Below are 19,277 nucleotides of genomic sequence, written 5' to 3'. Positions count from 1 at the left end.
TATGCAGTTTTCTTTAATTGATATATGATTTATATACCATATCATTCACCCTTTTAAAGCACACAGCTCAGTCGCTTTTCATATATTCACAAACTTGTGCATCCACCACTACTAATTCTAGAACATTTTTATCACTCCAAACAGAAACCCATAGTCATTAGCAGTCAGCCCCCTGGCAACCGCTAATCTTTTCTGTCTCTATGGATTTGCCTGTTCTGAACATTTCATATACATGGAATCATATAATAGGTGACCTTTTGTGTCTGGCGTATTTCACTTGGCATAATGTTTTCACAGTTTATTTGTGTTATAGCACGTACTTCAGTCCTTTTTATTGATGAATAATACTCCATTGCACCAATATACCACACTTGTTTATCCAGTCATCGGTTGCTGGTCTTTAAAGTTATTTCCACCTTTTGGCTATTATGAATAATGCTGCTGTGAACATTTGCATACAGATCTTTGTGTGTGGACATGTTTTCCTTGATCTGGTATTTGTACCTAGAAATGGAATCTCTGGGTCTCATGGTAACTCCGTTTAACTTTTTGAACAACTGCCATGCTGTTTTCCAAAGTGGCTGTACCATTTTTCATTCCCCCAGCAGTGGATTAGAATCCCAGGTTCCCTACTTCTTCTCCGACACTTAACCATCTCTTGTTTTGATTCCGGCATCCTCGTGGGCGAGATGTGCTGTCTCATTTGTGGTTTTGATTTGCGTTTCTCTGATGGCTGAGAATGCTGAGCACCTTTCCATCAAAACCTTATGTGGTTTTAGAAGTGGATCTACCTGAGGAAACATGGCTTTTCAGAACTTACGCTAGCTCAGGCCTTGAAGTCACAACCGAAAAAGGCATCCAGGGCAGGTGGGACGAATAAATGAGTGGCGACGCAGAGTGAGTTGGCCTGTGTGGATTAGCAGAAACGCAGAAAGAGTAAAGATGAGTTTAGATCCATTTCAGAGCTTCAGGCCTTCCACAGGCCGTCTGTTTGGCTGCTGCATTTCATTTTCTGTGCTCTCCTGCATTGAGATGGGTCGTTTCAATGGATTTATTTTATATTATTTTTTTGTCTTCAGATGGCTTGAGAATTCTTGGCCCCTGCCAGCAGTGTCTGCCTGTTTATCACCCTGGACCCCGTCACGTGGGAGGCCATCCGGGGCGGTTCTCAGATACCTCCCACACGAGTGTCCTTGATGTTACGACTGCCACAATTCTCTTCCCCGCTTTTCCCACTTGTTTATCGTCACATTCCAATTTTCTTTTTCTGCGCTCTCCCAAGATAAGAGCTGAGTGTTTTAAAGAACAGAGAAATTGCAGGAATCAAGGAAGAGTGATTTAGAGAGAACGGTCAACAAATGCTGCTTTTCACTTTTTTTTTCCTTTTTAAAAGTGCTTAAATACCAAGTGCTATACATGCCACTATACTGTCACGCTTTTAGCATTAGAGATGCTATTTTGGGGCCTGGTTTTAGTCTGGTTGGATTCAGTTTGTGATCTGTGTGACATAGTTTTCCCAAAGGTTATAAAGTGGGTTAAATTTCAGAAGTCCACGTTGAGTCAGTGGTTGGTGATAAGGAACTTGGCATCTAGTCGGGGTGAGGGGGAATTGTCTAGGCAGCTCTGGGGTGATGCACCATGTGCTACACCTGTTTTAGAAACAAAAATGCAGAAACCACTGCACCATTATGTTAAAGCTGTGACTGTAGACAGTAGAGTCAGTTTCATTAGAGTGCCATAATTGACCCAGGCTGCACTAGGTAAGACATGAATTAAAATTCTGAACGTGTGGCTGTTGTTTGACATGGATGAGGTTATTTTATTCCTTGTGGGTTTTCAGTATCATTAGCTCAGGGTTTGGTGTTTGTTTTACTTGTCTCATTCCCAGCCCGTTCAGATTGTTTGGGTAAGAACAAGTGCATTTATCTCCTTATCCCCCACCCTGAAGCTTTCCCTAATCACCTTTAAGGCACCAGAACAGTGTGTAAGAGTTCCCAGGGTAGCTCTCCCCCAGACTGTTTTGTAAAACATGAAGTTTCTGTTTGTTTTATTTGGAGTTGTTAGCGGAGTCAGCATTAGGAAGCAGATGCTCATTTTTTTGAGTTGTGACAAGGTACTCAATAGGGAAGGGACAGTGAAGAGTGGAATATTGAGACATACTTTCAGTTTTTAAACAACAATTTGGGAAGTCCTTTGGCATGTAAGAACATGGCTTCTAATGTAACGCGACAGAATTCTAGCCTAGATCTAGACCCAGGTTTCTCAGCCTCAGCACTACTGATATTTTGGGCTGGTGAATTCTCTGTCGGAGATAGGGGCTGTCCTGTGCGTTGTAGGATGTTTGTTATCAGCATCCCTGACCTCTACTCGATGCCAGCAGCACCTCTGCCTCTTTCCCTCCCAGTTACGACAACCATAAATGTCTGTAGATGTTGCCAAGTGTCCCTGAGGTGGGGAAAGGGGTGTCAAAATTGCTCTGTTTGAGAACGACCAGTCCAGATGGATACATATTGCCAGAAACCACCATTGCTCATCAAAAATGCCTTTTCTGATAGCTTTATAAAAAATGATTTTGCTTGTGTGTTCTGTGGTGTATAAATCTATAAGCACTGAGTTAAAAAAAAAGTTTACTAATTAGTGCAAGCTGATGAAGGAGTAGAAGGTTGAATTTCCCAGCCTTGCTGTCATGTTGGAAAACATTTCATAGTTTCCCTGGTGATAAGGGAAGGTTTGGGTCTGTGGAGGACGGATGCATGTGAATTCCCCTAATTGGCAGAGCCATTAGTTTTTTTGTGGTGTTGCTGGCTGTATAGCAACGTCAGGATCTCTTTTGTCCTAAAATGTATTTCTGAGTAGCATTCATGTTATTTCCTTTTGGTGAAAGTAGTGAAAGTAGACTGTCTCAGGTAAGCTGTGTTGAGGAAAAAAAAGTTCTTTCAAGGACACGCGGGGCGAGTAGGCTGCCCTTTTGGAGTCATTTCTTTCAGTCCCTTAGATGTGGGCCTTCTGTTTATTTCAAGAAATGTGCTATCTTAGACACAGCGCTGCTTCTTTGTTAAGCATCTTCTACTGAAGAGAAGCCAGACTTCTCTCTGTTTAGGCTTGATTCTTCTTCATCAGCTTCCTTGGGAGAGACCTAGAGCAAGATACTTTCCTTTTTCGGATGCAGGGTACTGGGAAGTGGGGACTGGAGAGATGGCCTTCGTGAGTCGTTAAATCTAAGACCAAATTCCTATCTGTCACTGCCGATGAGGCCGCATGTGAAGGTGGTTCTGTTTCTGAGTGCATGTGTGATTGGTGAAGGCAGATTGCCTCTGGGTGTGCAGTATCGCCTGCCCTCAAGAGTATCTCATTACCTGGGACAGGAGAAACGTGAGGTCTTCAGTGGAGACAGAGATTGCCCTCTCCTTCCCCTTGCTTGGGGAAGCTAGGTCTGTAACTAACTCCCTGTGAACCTGACGGGGCTGCTGGCGTCAGTTTTAGGTTTACTGGGTTTTTTGTTTTTGTTTTTGTTTTTTTTTAAGTTTATTTTTTCTGATGGGGGAAGTAATTAGGTTTATTTATTCTTAGAGGAGGTTCCGGGGATTGAACCTAGGACCTCGTGCATGCTAAGCATGTGCTCTACCACTTGAGCTGTACCCTGCCCCCTGTTTTAGGGAATGAAAGGTCTGTAGTCATCAGTCTGGCTCTGAGCCCCCCAGCAAGTGGCTCTTTCATCTGCGATACGGGAACCGTGATGCCACCCTCCTTCCCTCAGGTGTGCTCTGAGCTGAGGCCAGAGAATGAAGCTGAAAGTGCTGTCTGGGAGTGCAGGCACTGCAGGCGGGATGGGGAAGGAGGAGGTGAGGCAGCGGCGTCAGCATTTCCTGGGTCCGTGGTGTCTTCAGTAGCTGTGATTCATCCTGTTGCTACCTACCTGGTGCTCCTTTCATTGTGATAGGATTTTGCTTTTAAAAAAAAAAAGTAAGAAGAAGGAGCTTTCAAGATGGCCAAGCTAAGGATGGAAGAACCCAGTTGCCTCTAACAAAGGACAGTGGGCTTTCTCTTCTGGGGGTCTGGAGAGCTTGAGCAGGGTGGAGGTGGGAGTTGCCCAGGCCAGCAGGCTGATGGATGGCCCTGCTCAGAGCTAGTTGCCTAAATGCTGGGTTTGACTGTGCAGGTCTGCTTCACAGCTGTGACATGTTATGTTACAGTCTTTCTTTTCAATAATAGATCAGAGAATGCTTTCCACTTCATCTTTTGAAAAACCAGGTTGGGTTTGGCAGAAAATCTACTTCCTCCTCGAAAATCCAAATATCACCTGAGACTGCCTCTGCTCTGACATAAAAGCCCACGTCTGAAGTCGTCTTTTGGTGACTCCATTGTAGGGGGGGCGGGATTTGGGGGGGATCAGGGGAGGTGTATAGGGTGGTGTCCTCCACCCTGTAGTCAAATTCCTTCCCCTCCGCTTAGCCTCTCTCATCTTCTGCTAATCAGTGCCGCACTTAATTACCCCGCTGCACCCACTTGTGTATGCATCACTGCCTTTCCCGCCAGAAGCCGGACATAGCTCTTACTCTCCAAGTAATGATAGTAATCGCTGGTAGGGCAGACCTGTTCCTCATCCTTCTCCGAGCTCAGTTCTTATGGCAGGTGTCTAGTTCCTAATTAAGTGCTAATGAGCATGCCCAGTGGACCGTGATGCCACTGCCAGCTCCTTCGGTTTTATGTCTTGCTATTGCCGAGCTCTTAAAAGGTGACAGAGCAAGAATTAGTGTCTTTGGACTGACAGGAAGGTGATTGTATGTGTAAAGAGATTGTTATTAGGATCCTCGGATGGTGAATGAGTAGTTTATAAATACTCTCCAAGAATACTGTAAATGCTGCAGGCTCTGACCTCTCCCCCTTTTGCAATTTCCCTCTAATAAGAACTGTGCTTCCTTTGGAAGGAATGGAAGTTTAAAAAGAAGGTTGGGTACCTAAAGATTTTTTTTTTAAGATACTAGGTGTGGTTGAAAGTTTACTGTAAAATGACCGTAGACGCTGATTTCTGCCTTTCAGAGGCTGTTTTCTCTTGCTCTTGAGAGCCAGAAGCATGTTTAGGATTCAGTTAAAAATCGGTGGTTGGGGTGGAAATTATCGATGATGTGGTGTGAAGATCTCATATATTCAGTCCACGTGAAGGGGTCATAAATAAAACGAGTAATTGCGTACCAGGCAAGTGAGCACAAATCAGAATCTTAAGAATTTCCTAACATTACACCTTAGAAATTGAGCTTTAATCGTTTTTACTGTCTCATCCAAAACGAGTTTTATGTTGGACAGCTGAAATGTGGCCAGATTTATGGCACAGGGGCCATTTCTCGGATACTTTTTCATTTCCTACAACATGGCCTTAAATATAATATATGAGAGCAACGATGCTTTTTAACGTGAACAGATTTATAACTCTCCTGGAATGGGGTAAGCAGTAGAGGTGAAGGCATATGGGAACCGGGACTTGGTCATTGTGGTTGGAGTTCCACACGGCTGGTAAGACTTTTCCTCGGCATGGTGCTTGGCCCCTCAGGGTCCTGGGATTTTCCATTGTGATGTGGAAGAGGTGGGTTTGGGGCGTGGGGCTCAAGAGAAAGGAAGGGAGAAACAAAGTTTTGTCTCTGAGGTCTCTTCCAGCCGTCACATACGTGGCTCCCTGAGCCTCCCCTATATGTGGTGGTACTAGAGCCCCACCACTGGGATCCTTTCCACATTGACTTCACTCCCCTCCTGCCTGGGGGGAGAAACTCAGTGCCTTGAGCCCTGCACCCTTCTGTGAAAGGTTTCTTCCATTCTCTGAGGGCTGGATGAACTAAGGACACGAAAGTGTGTAAGAGATGCTAGTTCTTCCTGCTTTCTGAGTGCTGTTAATTAAAGATAATATTTTAGTTTTGTCTCATCCTATCACTGTGGTAAGTGAATGCAAGAATGCTAGGGTGAAATGGAGTCACCTAACCACTGGTGACTAGTTGAAAAGATAGTTTCTGTACTGTAGGGCGTGTATCTGCACCTCCTCCATTTTAACCTTCCTGCAGTCAGGATGAGTCCAAAATCTGCAGCATCTTAGATTCAGTGACACACTAGATTTCATCCCTGGAGGCGGTTAGAGATGGAACTAACAAACACATGAGGACTTACTGACTTATCCAGGCTTGCTAATAATAACTCAGCTATACTCTCAGGTGATAGAGGCCAGAAAGTGACAGTGTCGACCTGAAGATTATATTTTGGGAAGATGATATTATATCAGGTAACTGAGCAGATGAAAAACCTTTGATGGACTGAAGGTGCTAATCACATTTTTTTCTCCCTTTCCTCCCTCCGTCTCTCTCTTTCTACTCCCTGTGTATGACGAATCTCCTGTTCTGTCTGCTCCATTGTCTCTTGTCATGTCTACTCTCCCCCCACACCATGCTGCCGCCACCGCCGCTTCCTCTTCCCCCCGCTTCCTCCTCCTCCTCCTCCTCCTCTTCCTCTTCCTCTCCCACCACCACCACCAACAGCAGCAGCAGTTGCAAGCTCAGCATCTTTCTCACGGCCATGGACCTCCAGTGCCCCTCACACCGCACCCTTCGGGACTTCAGCCTCCTGGAATCCCGCCCCTCGGCGGCAGTGCTGGCCTTCTGGCGCTGTCTAGTGCTCTGAGTGGGCAGTCTCACTTGGCAATTAAAGATGACAAGAAGCACCATGATGCAGAGCACCACAGAGGTGAGAGGCCGGGCAAGCCAGATTAGGACCTTGTCCTAACACTCTTACAGTGCTGCAAAGTTTGTGCACCGCTAAAGCAAGCCCCAACCTATACAGAGAGCAAACAATGAGCTAAGAGGAACTGTCGCAAAGCTTGGCCACTGAAACACAGTTCACCCTGGAGGTTTTCCGGGTTTAACGTGGGCATCTGTAGATCCCCGATCTCTTTAGATTGCAGGCATCCTGACATCTTGGCAACTGCCTCGTTAATGCCAGTGGCCTGTACCATATTATGGAAAACTGTTAACTGCTTAATTGGGTAATTTTCAAAGAAAGTAATGTTGTTAAATGGGGCGAAATAAGAAGTTAAATTTGAAAGTGAATGTGTTCAAATGGAAGGTTTGATAATTGCATCTGTTACTACTTAGTTTCATAGGCTTTAATTCTAGTATGCGTTAAATATTGGGCAAAATTGCACTTGACTAATTTTTTGAAAAAAGAAGTAATTTATTCTGTCAAGAAATTTTAAAAAAATAGGCTTTTGTGTATGGTTAAACTGTAAATCTTATGTTTACAAAATACTGTAATTTTCAGGAAATCACTGTATTAGGAATGTGCAATGACTTATATAAATAAAAGCCATTTTTAAAACTGTTTGGGGCTTGTGTTCTAATTATTCCCCCCTTTTTTTTATTTCTGTTCTTGCCTCTGTGTCTGAACGGGCATGTCTGTGCGTTTCTTGGTAACCTCGGGAGCAGACAGAGAACCGGGCACAGTAAGTACCCTAATGCCTGCTGCACATGAGCACACGTCCCCCCCACCCTGCAGTGCCCCCTCAGCTGCCTTTCTGTAAACACAGGCACAGACACGTGTATTCTGCTCCACCTCTCTCCGTGACCTGGTTTTATTCTTCTTTCTGAGAAAAAAAAAAATATATATATATATATATAGACTATCTCTTTCCCTCTTGTCTTTTTTAATACAACTTCCATCAAGATGAGAGGGACGTAATTGGAGGCAAAGCAGTTTGCTGTAATTACGAACTTGAAAATACACTTTGGTCTGTATGTGCCTCAAACCCATTTAAAAAATACATTTATTATTGCACTTCGAGGCCAGGTTTACCTGTGAAGAGAGTATTCACTTTTATCTTAAGTTAGTTCTTCAGGCAAGAGGTCACAATCCATATGTGAAATTGGCTAGTATTGTGTTATTTCTACCTAAACCGTTCATTATCCTCTGCAAATGCATCTTAGTTGCTAGGTTTCCATGTCTAATTTTCTTTTCATAATTGTCCTTGGAATGTGAGCTTGAACTTCACATTAGTCCAAAGAGCTGAGTGAGGAAGCTCTCAAAAACAAGGAAATTCAGTGCACAGGGGCTCTGTGCTTCTTGAGTTCGTTTTTTCACCAGCCAAAATCTTATGTATTTTACATAATGCACATTTGAGCTGTACAGGTATCTGCTGGTTACTGGCAGGGAGACCTGTCTCTAAAATGCGTCTCTCAAATGTCATGGAGCAGATGGAGTGAGAAATTGGTCCCTTTTCAGCTGAAATAACCTACAGTATTTGCCTCCTTCCCTCCTTTCTTTTTGAACATGGAAATACTTTGACCATCTTAAATCTAAATATGGTAAAAAAGAAAAATGGGATACTGAACTTTTAAATCTATCCTGTTACTTTCTTTGCGTCTAGGGGGAAGATAAATCAAGTTTAGGTTTTTTCTGCCCCCCTCTCTTCTGTGTAGAATAGTAGCTGTTTTTAAAATTCTCTTTGAGACAGAGCTTGGTATATTTTATGTATCAGGATGTGTTGGGAAGAATGGATAATGGGGAAAAGATGGGGTAGCTAGTTTTGAAACTCTCGTACTACAAGTTTTCTCTGGAAAATATTGAGAAGAGAAAAGAGAGAAAAAATTGGAGCTGCCATGTTCATTCAGTAGAGCATCAGATTAAAACCTGAAACCAGGACTGGAGACTGGAGACAGCACAGGTGATGCTGGGGATGCCCGTGTCCTTTAGTTGGCTGCATGTTTTCACTTACTGAATTTATTCTAGGTTGGAGACTTTATTTTTAATTCAGCATTGTGTTCTCAGTACTACTGTTTCACCTTAAGTCACTGTATATTTATTGAGTACTGACTATGTGTAAGGTAATATAGGAAGTGTGTCTGCAGCGAGGGGTTTGCAGGCACATGGAATACAAGCCCTTTCTCAAAGAACCAAGGAAAGGCGACAAAAGTACTAGAAGGTATAAGACTGTAGAACGTTTCAGCAAGAGTTCTAGACAGTTACGGAATGGATACCACGGCGTATACCTCTCTGAAAGACCAGTGGCAGGTTGTAGAGTTTGCACAAGTAAGCTTGTAGAGGTGTTGTTCCATATGTCTGTGTGTCTGTCTTTCTGAGTATAATAACCTATATTTTTGGCTGGAAAGTGTAATCAGGAACTTAATTGACTGGAGACATGAGGGTGGAGTGAAGGATGAAGAGTTGTACCCTTAAAGAAGTACAAAATAGTTCTTGAATTTCAGGCAGCTGTGAGTTGCTTTTAAGTCCAGTTAATTAGTAAGTGCATGCATGCTAAGTTAGCAGTCAGTGAACAGGTCAAAATGTGGTAGATACATTGCCTAAACCAGTCGATAAAATCATATAAAATACATGGTTACGTGATCTTATTTGCATGTCTCATTTTTCACATCAAATTTTTGACAAGTCTTGATGATCATTACAAAGTATTTTCCGAATAAGTATATATACTGAGTTTCTTGCATGTTGCTGAAAACTCATGGTAATGATGGTATAAAATGGGGAAACTACATTAATTTGTAATCTAAACATTTAATTCAGTCTGTAGAGAGGAATTAAATTGTTCACTGTCTGTATAAGTGGGATTTTGCTGCAGTTATATAAACTTTAACAAGCTCTCTTCAAACTTTGTGTAAAATTTAAATGAGAGGCAGTTGGTAATGAGATGATGTGTATTATTAGTGCCTAAAATACTGTAGTATTTACCTATTTAATAAAGTGCTTTGAATTATGAAGTTGAATCTTGGCAGATAAAGTCAGTTGATTGCTCTGTAGTGCTGTTGGTTCTATTTTTATTTGTTTTTTTAATTTAATGAGGGATTAACAGCAGTCACTACAGGGCAGTGATTTTCAAACCTTATGGTCTCTGAGTCTTTATAGCCATAAATTAAAATTATTGATGACCCCAGAGAACTTTTGTTTATGGGTCTCAAATATTTTGAAAATTTTTTGGATTAGAAATAAAACAGATTGTAAAATCACTTAAAAAGATAAAGAGCTACTTAATAGCATTAACATAAATAACATTTTTAATGAAAAATATTTTCCAGAATAAAAAATTGTAGTGGAAAGAGTGGCTTTGTTTTTTGCACATTTGCAAATGTCTTTAATGCCTGACTTGACAGAGGATAGTTGAATTCTCACCCGCTTCTGTGTTCTTCTGTTGCCATACATTGTTTTAGTTTAAATATTGGAAGAAAATCTGCCCTCAGAGAGCGAGCCACGGGGTCCTTGGACCAAACTCTAGGAGCGTCTGCCTTAAGTAAGACTAAGGAGTTCTGAAAAAATTCTAGGCTGGCACATAGTCCTATTTTTCCCTGCTCTCCTTTCTATGTTGAACAGACTTTTTATATCAAGTGCAAAAATCAGGAACTTATCTAGATCCAGAGGGAATGTGGGTGTGTATGGATTTTTATCTGTGAGTCTAAAACTGGTTCACAGATAGTTTATGTTTACTTATTTTCAGTGACAAACTATTCCATTTCCTAGCTTAAGGTTTTAAGGAAAATAAATGAGCCTTGATGTAACATGTTGTTTCATGTAAAACCCAGGAAGTGAAGGTATGAGGACACACTCTATCAGTATATGGATGCTATTTTTAAGTTTCTTGTTTCTGAAAAGGATGAATGATAAAGCTAGTAACTTTTGAGAGGTACGTTTTGCTGTTTGGCTTTTGATTATAAATTAAGATTTGACTACTATTTTTCTAGTTTGCAAACTTTTTTTTTCTACAGAAGCCTACTGATCAGAGTGCTACTACTGAGCAAAGAAATAACCTAACAAAAGACTTTTGTTTCTTCAGGAGTAGTAAAAACTTCAGATATTCCGATTAATTTAAAGATGAATTGCATTAAATTTTGGCTGAAGGAGATGTACTTTAAATATGTCTGCTTGAAGAGGGGAGGGTATAGCTCAGTAGTGGAGTGTGTGCTTAGCATGCATGAGGTCCTGGGTTCAATCCCCAGTACCTCCACTTAAATGAATAAACAAATAAATAAACCTAATCCCCCCTCCCTCCAAAAGAACACATAAATATGTCTGCTTGAAAGACCTGGAATTAAAGAACTGACAAGGAGTTGTATGGCTTTTAAGAAAATAATGATGGAATGTATGTTTACTCATTCATCTCACAGATATTTATTGACCACTTACTATGTGCCAAGCACCAGCTGGAGCCCTGCATATGCTTGATGCCATTTTGCAGTGATATCTTTTAATGTCAGAGTCAAATTATTTGTTGAATGAAAAGCACTGAAATACCTAACTCATGTGATCATTGTTTGGAACATTTGGAAAAGGGAGGAGACTTGAGGGGGCTGTCTGGGAGGGGCTCCAGAGCAGGGATGGTCTGTAGGCGTAGGTGGGTTCCAGTGTGGACGTCAGAAGGTCCTGGAACCCCTCTAAGATTGTATGCAGAGTATTGTGGTTCAGAGCTCTTGCATAATGCTGGGGAGAGATCATAACTTTCATTAAATTCTCCAGAAGGGTTCCTGGTCCAGAAGAGTCAAAATGGTGCAACATCATCATTTTCTCAGCAAGACACCAAGCTCAAGGAGGTTGGGTGCCTCTGGTCATACAGTTAATTAACGGAGGTGGAGATTTAGATCATGTCTTTCTGAAGGACCCTGTTGTCACTCCTATAACTGACTTATAGAATTACCACGTTCACATTTAGAACTTACTTAAAAGTAGTTATGATAACCATCACTTTATTTAATGTAAAGGTGGTGTCTTTACTTTTTTCTTTTCTAGCTCTTCTACTTGACTAGGTAATTGGCAGAGGCAGGACCAGATCCCAGTTACGGACCACCCATCACTCCACTTTTTCTCAGACGACACTCAACAATATAGAGGGCAAGGAAGAAATAAGGTGTGAGGCTGGCTTTGGGTAATACTTCCCTCTTGGCCAGTTTCTGAAAGTTTAGGTTTTTGATTAGCACGGTGTCTCTCACTGACTCTTTAGGACTGTGGCAGCAATGGTGGTGGCGAGGAGGCGGAGATCTTAAAAAGCATAGCTTTTGGACAGAGGCAGATCCTAGTGAAGGTCTGGCTGCACAGGCAAGATTTCTCATCCTTTTGAACTTTCTTCTAGTCTCGTCTATAAAATGGTGATGGTGGCTGCCTTGCAGGTTGAGGGTTTAGGGACCACAAACAGGAAGTCATCAGACACCACAGCAGGCCTTTAGGACTATCTCCCCGCCTCTACCTGCAGGCTAGCCAGACAACAGTAAATGCATCATTAGTCACCAACAGTTACTTGCGGTTTCCTTTCCTTTTTTAAACAATGTGAGGCTGTTGCAAAGATGAAGCCCCGTGTGACCAAGTGTCTGTTGCTGGTGTTTCTCGGGGTGTCAGCACCATGAAACTCACCCCAGCCTCTTAGGAACTTGATCAGACTCATAATACTCGAGTGCATCATAGGTGGACGGGGACTAGGATAAAGTCACCTGAATGTGACTTTATCTTGACCTGACTTACATCGAGGAGTTGCCTGGAATAAAAGGATAAAACTGAGATGAATCAAAGTCACCTAAAAAAATCTCAGTATGAAGGCTCGGTGGGAGACACTGCATTTTCTTAAGCAGTTGCCTCAGTAGATTTTTCTTTCAGCAGAATTTAAAACTTCTGTGCTTCAAACAGTAGATCCTCTGGGGAAAATCAGCATCACTTCCATGAGAAGGGTAAACCCCAGAAGGAAAGAAAGCCCTGGCGGTTTCTGGCTTGTCAGGAGTGGTGTGCATCTGACCCAGGTGGAGGTGTCTGCTCACTGTGGATGCCGTAACTCACCAGGCAGGTAGCCGGGCCTGTGTGAGGCTGGAGAACCGTTCAGGTCTTATCTCACTGAGATCACAGTGAAAATAGGGCATCTTTAAACAAGCAAAAAGCAGGTAGAGGCTATTTTCTCCCTCCAAACCTTTTTTTAGGCTTCATTTTGTGTTCTGTAATGAGGAAACTTAATGCCCACCCCTTGGAGCAGGTTTTTAAAGCTTTTATTTTCTTTTTGGCCCCACAATCAATTTCAGCATTCCCTCTGGAACATAGTAGGCAATAAACTCTGTCTTATTGCTTCCGATGAGGAGGGGTGGGTGTAAGTGCCATTATATGCCCCCATACCACAGTCAAGTTCTGACCCAGTGTTTTCTGGTATCAGGGCCTTCTCTTGCAATAGAAGCATCTCACCAGGGGCTGGAGAAGGAAAAGGAACAGTAACAGCTAAGGAGGCTTCGAAAGCATGCTTTCAAAAAAGGTTTGAAATACAGATTTGATTTTTGCTGTGACCAAGGACCTGATGAGGGGGATGAAGGTGTTATGAAGTCACTTAAAAAATTATTTGAAAATAATTATATTTATTGTCAGCTCCGAAGTTCTTTATTCCCGCCTGTTTCATTTTACCTGGGGAAGGAAGGTGGAGGGGCAAGTTGTGGACGGAGAGAGTGATGTCGGAGGCATTTTGTGGTTTAGCCCTCCCTCTAGCCCAAATAACGCGCTGGGTCTGTACGTCTGTGGCCACATTTTATTCTTGGGAGTCCTCCTGAGTCGCCCAACTGCATCCGACAGTGTCGAGTTCCTAGATCGAGGTGCAAGAACATGCCGGTATTTTATTTTTGTTTTTCACGTATTTTGCCTTTAAGCCACATGAAAAATAGATGTGTGCCCTTCAGGCCCGCTTCACAGCCCGCACTTCTGAGATGTGATTTCCACACATCTCCACTTGCTTCCACTTTCACCATTGACAAGTGGGGTCCCTGTTGGTCTTTACAGATTAAAAATGCATTTGTTGAGGTGTCGGGCAGAACACATGAATGACCAGCCGGACTGCGGCACAAAGTACTGCACAGGGTGACAGCTTAATTGGCACCAGGTGTGGATGAGAAGGCACACAGATGTGAGGGGTGCGTCGCTGCCTAATTGTTTTACTGTTTGCCGAGAAGTTAATTGTCAGTGTAGAGTGTGCTAGCAAATTAGGTTCCCACTGCCTTAGTGTAACTGAGGATAAATGAGGTGTCATGAGTTTCCAATCTGTACCTCTGACACAAACACTTTTCCTGTGAGGCGGGGAACGGTCCCCAGGGGAATCAGCATGGCAGCTAAAGAAATCCATTTGAATAATGTGCATTATTTTCGCATTAGGGAAAGCTGTCTAGCTCTTGCTGTCTCTGGGAGTGGGTTTTCCTTTCACATTTGCTGCTGGTGGCTTCAAGGTTGAGCCTTGGTTGGCAGAAGAATCGCTTTGAGGTCTCAGAATAGGTGGAGGATTCCTGAAGGCTCTTACAAAGTGATCTGGTAGCACTGATGGTGGAAACTTGCTTTCTTTTATATATTCTGGAGTTTACCTTCCAAAATAGCTCAATATTGAACAACCCTTACTGTTAAATGGCTAAAGAAGAGTGAAATTCTTGGAACACGACTATACAGACTCTTTTATTACTCACTTTGAAGCAGCTGAGACTCTCCACCTTAGTCTTGAGTGTTTGGGTATTCAGAGCTTGAAATAGAAACATCATTGTCTAGAATGGTCAGAATAAAGGTAACACAAAGTCCAAATCTGGATTTTTTTTTTTTCTGATTCGACTGAATGCCTTTTGAAGTTCAAAAGACTCTTCTACATACATTGTAATTCTTAGGTGAAGGTGTGGTTCAATACTTGGCGTTTGGATGTTTATTTTTGCTTTAAGAGAATACGCTGTCCATTTCTACCCACTAGGTTCAAACACTGCCAACTTTCTAGTGAACTTGCATCCCCTCAGCTACAGCGGGGAACGTTCTAATGTGTGTTTTTATAAAACGTGATTCACCTAGTTGGGGAATTGTGTTCTGGATTTGACCACTCAAGGAGTGTATATCGGTTGTAATATTGGGAGACTTCCTACTTTTTCTCTTCTGAGTATCTTTCTCACTCACTCGCGTAACTGTTCTTAACCATCACATCACTATGTATTAGTGCAGGAAGTGACCCTCAGGAAGCACAGGGCAACCACAGTGAACAATTCGCCTGCTGAGGTTTTAGGTTCTCAAAGAATTCCGGATTTTAGGAGGGACAGGTACCTTCTTGTGGTTCAGACGTTTTTCTCTGTTCTTACGCCCCATCTAGTCAGTTCCTGGGTTGTCTCTGCCTATAGGTGGAGAGGAAGGCTTGCCAGTTGGGCTAGCTGGTCTTTTAGACACTGTCTCTGGCACTGAACATTCCAGAAGGATCTTGTTTTCTTTAGAGACTTGTCCGGTCTGCCTCTCCATGTATCGTCTTCCTTGGCTCTATTCCCATCAGTGTGTGCAACTTGTAAGATGCAGAAAATCATCATGGTTTTCAAATTTTAGCTTGTTTGGAAAACATAATGTGTTTTTAAGTCTTGATTTGCTCAGATTTGTAATATCCCCCATGGGCTGTATAAAACTTCTATTTTGAGTTCTTGTAGAAGACATAAGGTAAGTAAGATGATTCTGTTTGGTTCTTAAGAAAATTTTTAAACAAAGGAAAACTTATATACCGTCTGGAAATCTCAGTTTTGGGAACATTTGTAGTAGAAGTCTGCCCAATAATTAACAATGTTTGAAAAATTCTGGCAGATAATTAAATTTTGTCAGCTGCAAGGTGAAAATAAAACATCGAGTTTCTTGGCTAGAATCAGAGTGTATCAGTCAGTGTGGTTAACACTATTAGTTCTCATGTTGATCAGAAAACTCTGATTCACAATTAAATATTTATTTGACAAATAAATATTTGAAAAGTGAATTTTACTTGATGAAAGCCATTTGGTAGATAAATATCTTTCAAAATACGGGCTCTGGGAAGAGAAGCCTGCAGCGAGCGGCAAATAAGTCTGTGGAACCAGTATTCACAGTGGTTGACGTGGCATGCAGCCAGTGCTGAGGGTACCTGGGCTACTTGGTTGCTCTCTGCTGGGGTCTTTTTTAGTGTGAATCTTGGTTTATAAATGGCAGGATTCATGAGTGGAAAGCCAGAAATTTGGGACTGTTTTCAGGTCATTTAAAAGTAGGCTGTAAAATGTTCTGACTTTTTTTTTTTTTTTTTTTTTTTTATGTTCACAATTTTGTTATGGCAGGCATATAACCAAGTAAGTCAAGGGTGTGTGTGTGTGTGTGTGTGTCTGTGATCAGGAGGTGGGCTGGATCAGAGAAAGCATGCATTAGGCAGTATTATGTCACATTAGAATGTTAAGCTCAATAAGTTAAAGAACCAATGTGACTTTTAAGTGAGATTTGGAGGGTCAAGTGTTTGGGTGCAAGTATTAAATGTTCATAAACCAAGTTTAAAAATCACTCTTCTGGGAGCAGAGGTACTTTGACTTAATGGATAGTGGCTTCTTGACTTTAGGCAAATCGCCTCCCCTCCCTGGACATCCTCAAGATAAAATGAGGGGGATACAGAGGATGAATATGTGCTAAGGTTGCTTTGGCCTCTTCAGAGGTTTGATTCTAATTATCTTCTGTGTTTAGAATGCATGACTTTTTCAATAACTTAAAATGAAGCAACCTCAGTTTTATTCTTTCATGAATAGTCTCTTCTTAAATGTTGATTAAATATTAAATTTTAATGTTGAATGTGATTCTGTCTCATTCTGATTCAAATCTCACAAATCAGGTTAGAGCCCTAAATTTTGAAGGACCCACAGGATATTCAGTCAGTACCCAGGTATAATCTCTGCATTCTTAACATGTGTCTGAAATGGCTCAGAATGACCATCAAAATGACTGTTCCACTCCTGAGCTCCAGAGAGCATGAGATGGTATATGAGGACAATACGCAGCATGAGGGAAGAAGACTAGAATCATGAAATGTCCAGTGCAACCTGTGAGGTTACTTTTGGGTTTCTGGGGAGCAGATGAGTGGATGATAAATATTAGGGCCCCCTAGGCCGTAGTTAAACAAAACGGTTGTCGTTGCTGACAGCGAATGAGGTTCACTAGGCTGGAACTATTTGCTTAAATCAAGAACAACAGTGAAAACAATGTCAGGGCTGGAGGACGGGACAGTCACACACAGCAAACAGGGTCCATGGGAACAAGGATGAAGGAGGTGGCTCGTCTTTGGTAGGGCTGCAGCGAGGCACCCCCTGTCTCCCCAAGGCCTTTGCTGCCCACACTCTTTGCTGCCTTGTTTGTGAAGCAGTTTTACAGCATCAAATATGATGAGACATCTTGTTTCATAACTTGTCTCAGTCTCCTCTCTGAGTGGAGCCAATTTTCAGACAAGTAGGGGTGCTAATTACCAGCCCCTTCCAAATTTAGAGGAACTTTCAGAGCTTTTCAAAACCCATTCAGATGCCCTTATAGTCCTCACTTAAGCTGCTCAGGTGGGAATTTAACTTCTAATACGGAGACGCAGAGGCCTCAGAGCTTGACAGGCGTACAGGTCCAGCCAGAGAAATGTTACTGTATCTAGCAGAAGTTGCGTGGTTCCTAACAAGTGCGTCGTTTACTTTTATGTTCACGTTTAAAAAAAAATCAGATCATTAAAAAACTGTCTTTGAACGGCTGAGTGGTTTGGATGCCCAGTGCTAGATACAGCAGGAGGGCTACATGGGGGACCCTGGGGAAAGAGACTTGAACTTTAAAATTGCCAGTGGACACCAACATTACGCTGTGTTCTGCCGGGCACCTGGGTAGATGTACAGTTGAGGATACAGCCCTGCCCTTAGTGCATTTGGTTCGAGTCTGGAGGAGGAGACTTCATGAAGGGCAGATATAATCTCAAATACAGACAGGTGTATGGGGACACTGTTTCCACATGAGTGCAGGCTGCTGCTCCCTTCCCCGGCGTGTTAGTGCTTTGCAGGCAGTGGCCCCGGGTCAGAGGGGTTAGTTTTTAGCAGACATTTACTGAGGTAATTAGTTCAGGTTTCCAGCCAGCTCACCTTTCAGCCCCACACTGTGCTAGAGACATGATTCTGAGCTTTCCTGTATTGAATTGCAGTGGTTCCTACCCCCGCCTTTCTGTAAGCCTCCTGCCATTTGTGGAGCTTGAAAAGTCATGAATGAAAGCTCAGCTCGCTTCACAGGCAGCCTCTGAAGTGGGCAAAAGGGCTTCAGATTGCCTTCTGGTTCCCACTTTTGATTTCCTCCTGCGTGTGGTTGAGCAGAGAACATTCCCTTGGTGGGGTCCACGGTTTTCATAGGGGCATTTTTAGAGACAGCCATCTGACCAATTTCCTCGGGCTGGTTAGGAATGAAGACCCATCCATGACCTCTAAAGAAGTACCATTAAAATTTTTATCATAAATGCGTGTTGAATTTTATCAAATGCTTTTTCTGCATCTGTTGAGATGAATACGTGGTTTTTGTCCTTTCTCATGGATGTGGGGTATCACGTTGATTGATTTGCATATGTTGAACCATCCTTGTGTCCCTGGGATGAATCCAACTTGATCCTGGTGTATGATCTTTTTTTTGTGCTGTTGGATTCTGTTTGCTAATATTTTATTGAGGATTTTTGCATCTATGTTCATCAGTGATATTGGCCTATAGCTTTCTTTTTTGGCAGTGTCTTTGTCTGGCTTTGGTATCAGGGTGATGGTGGCTTCATAGAGTGAGTTTGGGAGTATTCCCTCCTTCAATCTTTTGAGAAGGACCCATATGAGAACATGAAAACAAATATATGTATGTTCATATATGACTGAAGCATTATGCTGTACACCAGAAGTTGACATAACATTGTAAACTGACTATACTTCAATAAAATACATATATATATATATATATAAAATAAATAAAATTTTAAAAAATCAAAATTAAAAAAAAAGATACACCATCAAAGATTTGCTTCTGTAGGTACTATTGCATTAGAGGTGGTCTAACTGAAAGATTTCCCCTGCCCCCTTCAGTTTTCAGTTGGAACAGAGAAAGGTAACGTCGTTGTCTATTGGCCCTAGACCCCCATCTTAGTTCTCCCACATCTTTCAGAAGTTGGGGGTATCTGGACTTTGAGAAAGGAAGTTTTTGCACAACCCGGTCAGCATTGTTCAAGGGAGTAACACGTCACTGAACAAATTGCCCCCGTGCATATGCTAATTCTGCACTTAAAAGAACTCACTGTAACATGTCCTGACGCTTTAGCCCAAGGGGAGACGGGAATTGAAGGGATGTCAGATAGTGTCACCTGACCCTCAAATATCTAAAATGTTTGTTTTCTTTGGGTCAGCAGTTCATACTCGGCATATGTGAATGAAAGTATCCTGTGTGGTTTGTGGAAAAAATTAGTCCTCGTTCCTGCTTTTGTGTGTGAGAGCTGGCCTTGCTGTTGAAGATTC

General features: G+C 42.3%; 1 protein-coding gene across 2 annotated transcripts in view; it reads left to right on the top strand.

Annotated features, from left to right (window-relative positions):
- LOC105096833 (TLE family member 1, transcriptional corepressor) overlaps nt 1-19,277 on the top strand; it is an 81,295-nt gene that overhangs the window by 33,044 nt on the left and 28,974 nt on the right. For both annotated transcript variants that reach the window (XM_031449940.2, XM_031449939.2), the window contains exons 7-8: nt 6,519-6,723; nt 7,461-7,477. In XM_031449940.2, the coding sequence (XP_031305800.1) occupies nt 6,519-6,723; nt 7,461-7,477 (222 nt within the window). The remainder of the gene's footprint in view (nt 1-6,518; nt 6,724-7,460; nt 7,478-19,277) is intronic.

This window comes from Camelus dromedarius, chromosome 10 (genome assembly GCF_036321535.1).
Source record: "Camelus dromedarius isolate mCamDro1 chromosome 10, mCamDro1.pat, whole genome shotgun sequence".
NCBI lineage: Eukaryota > Metazoa > Chordata > Mammalia > Artiodactyla > Camelidae > Camelus > Camelus dromedarius.
This window is presented reverse-complemented; position numbering and strand designations above follow the sequence as displayed.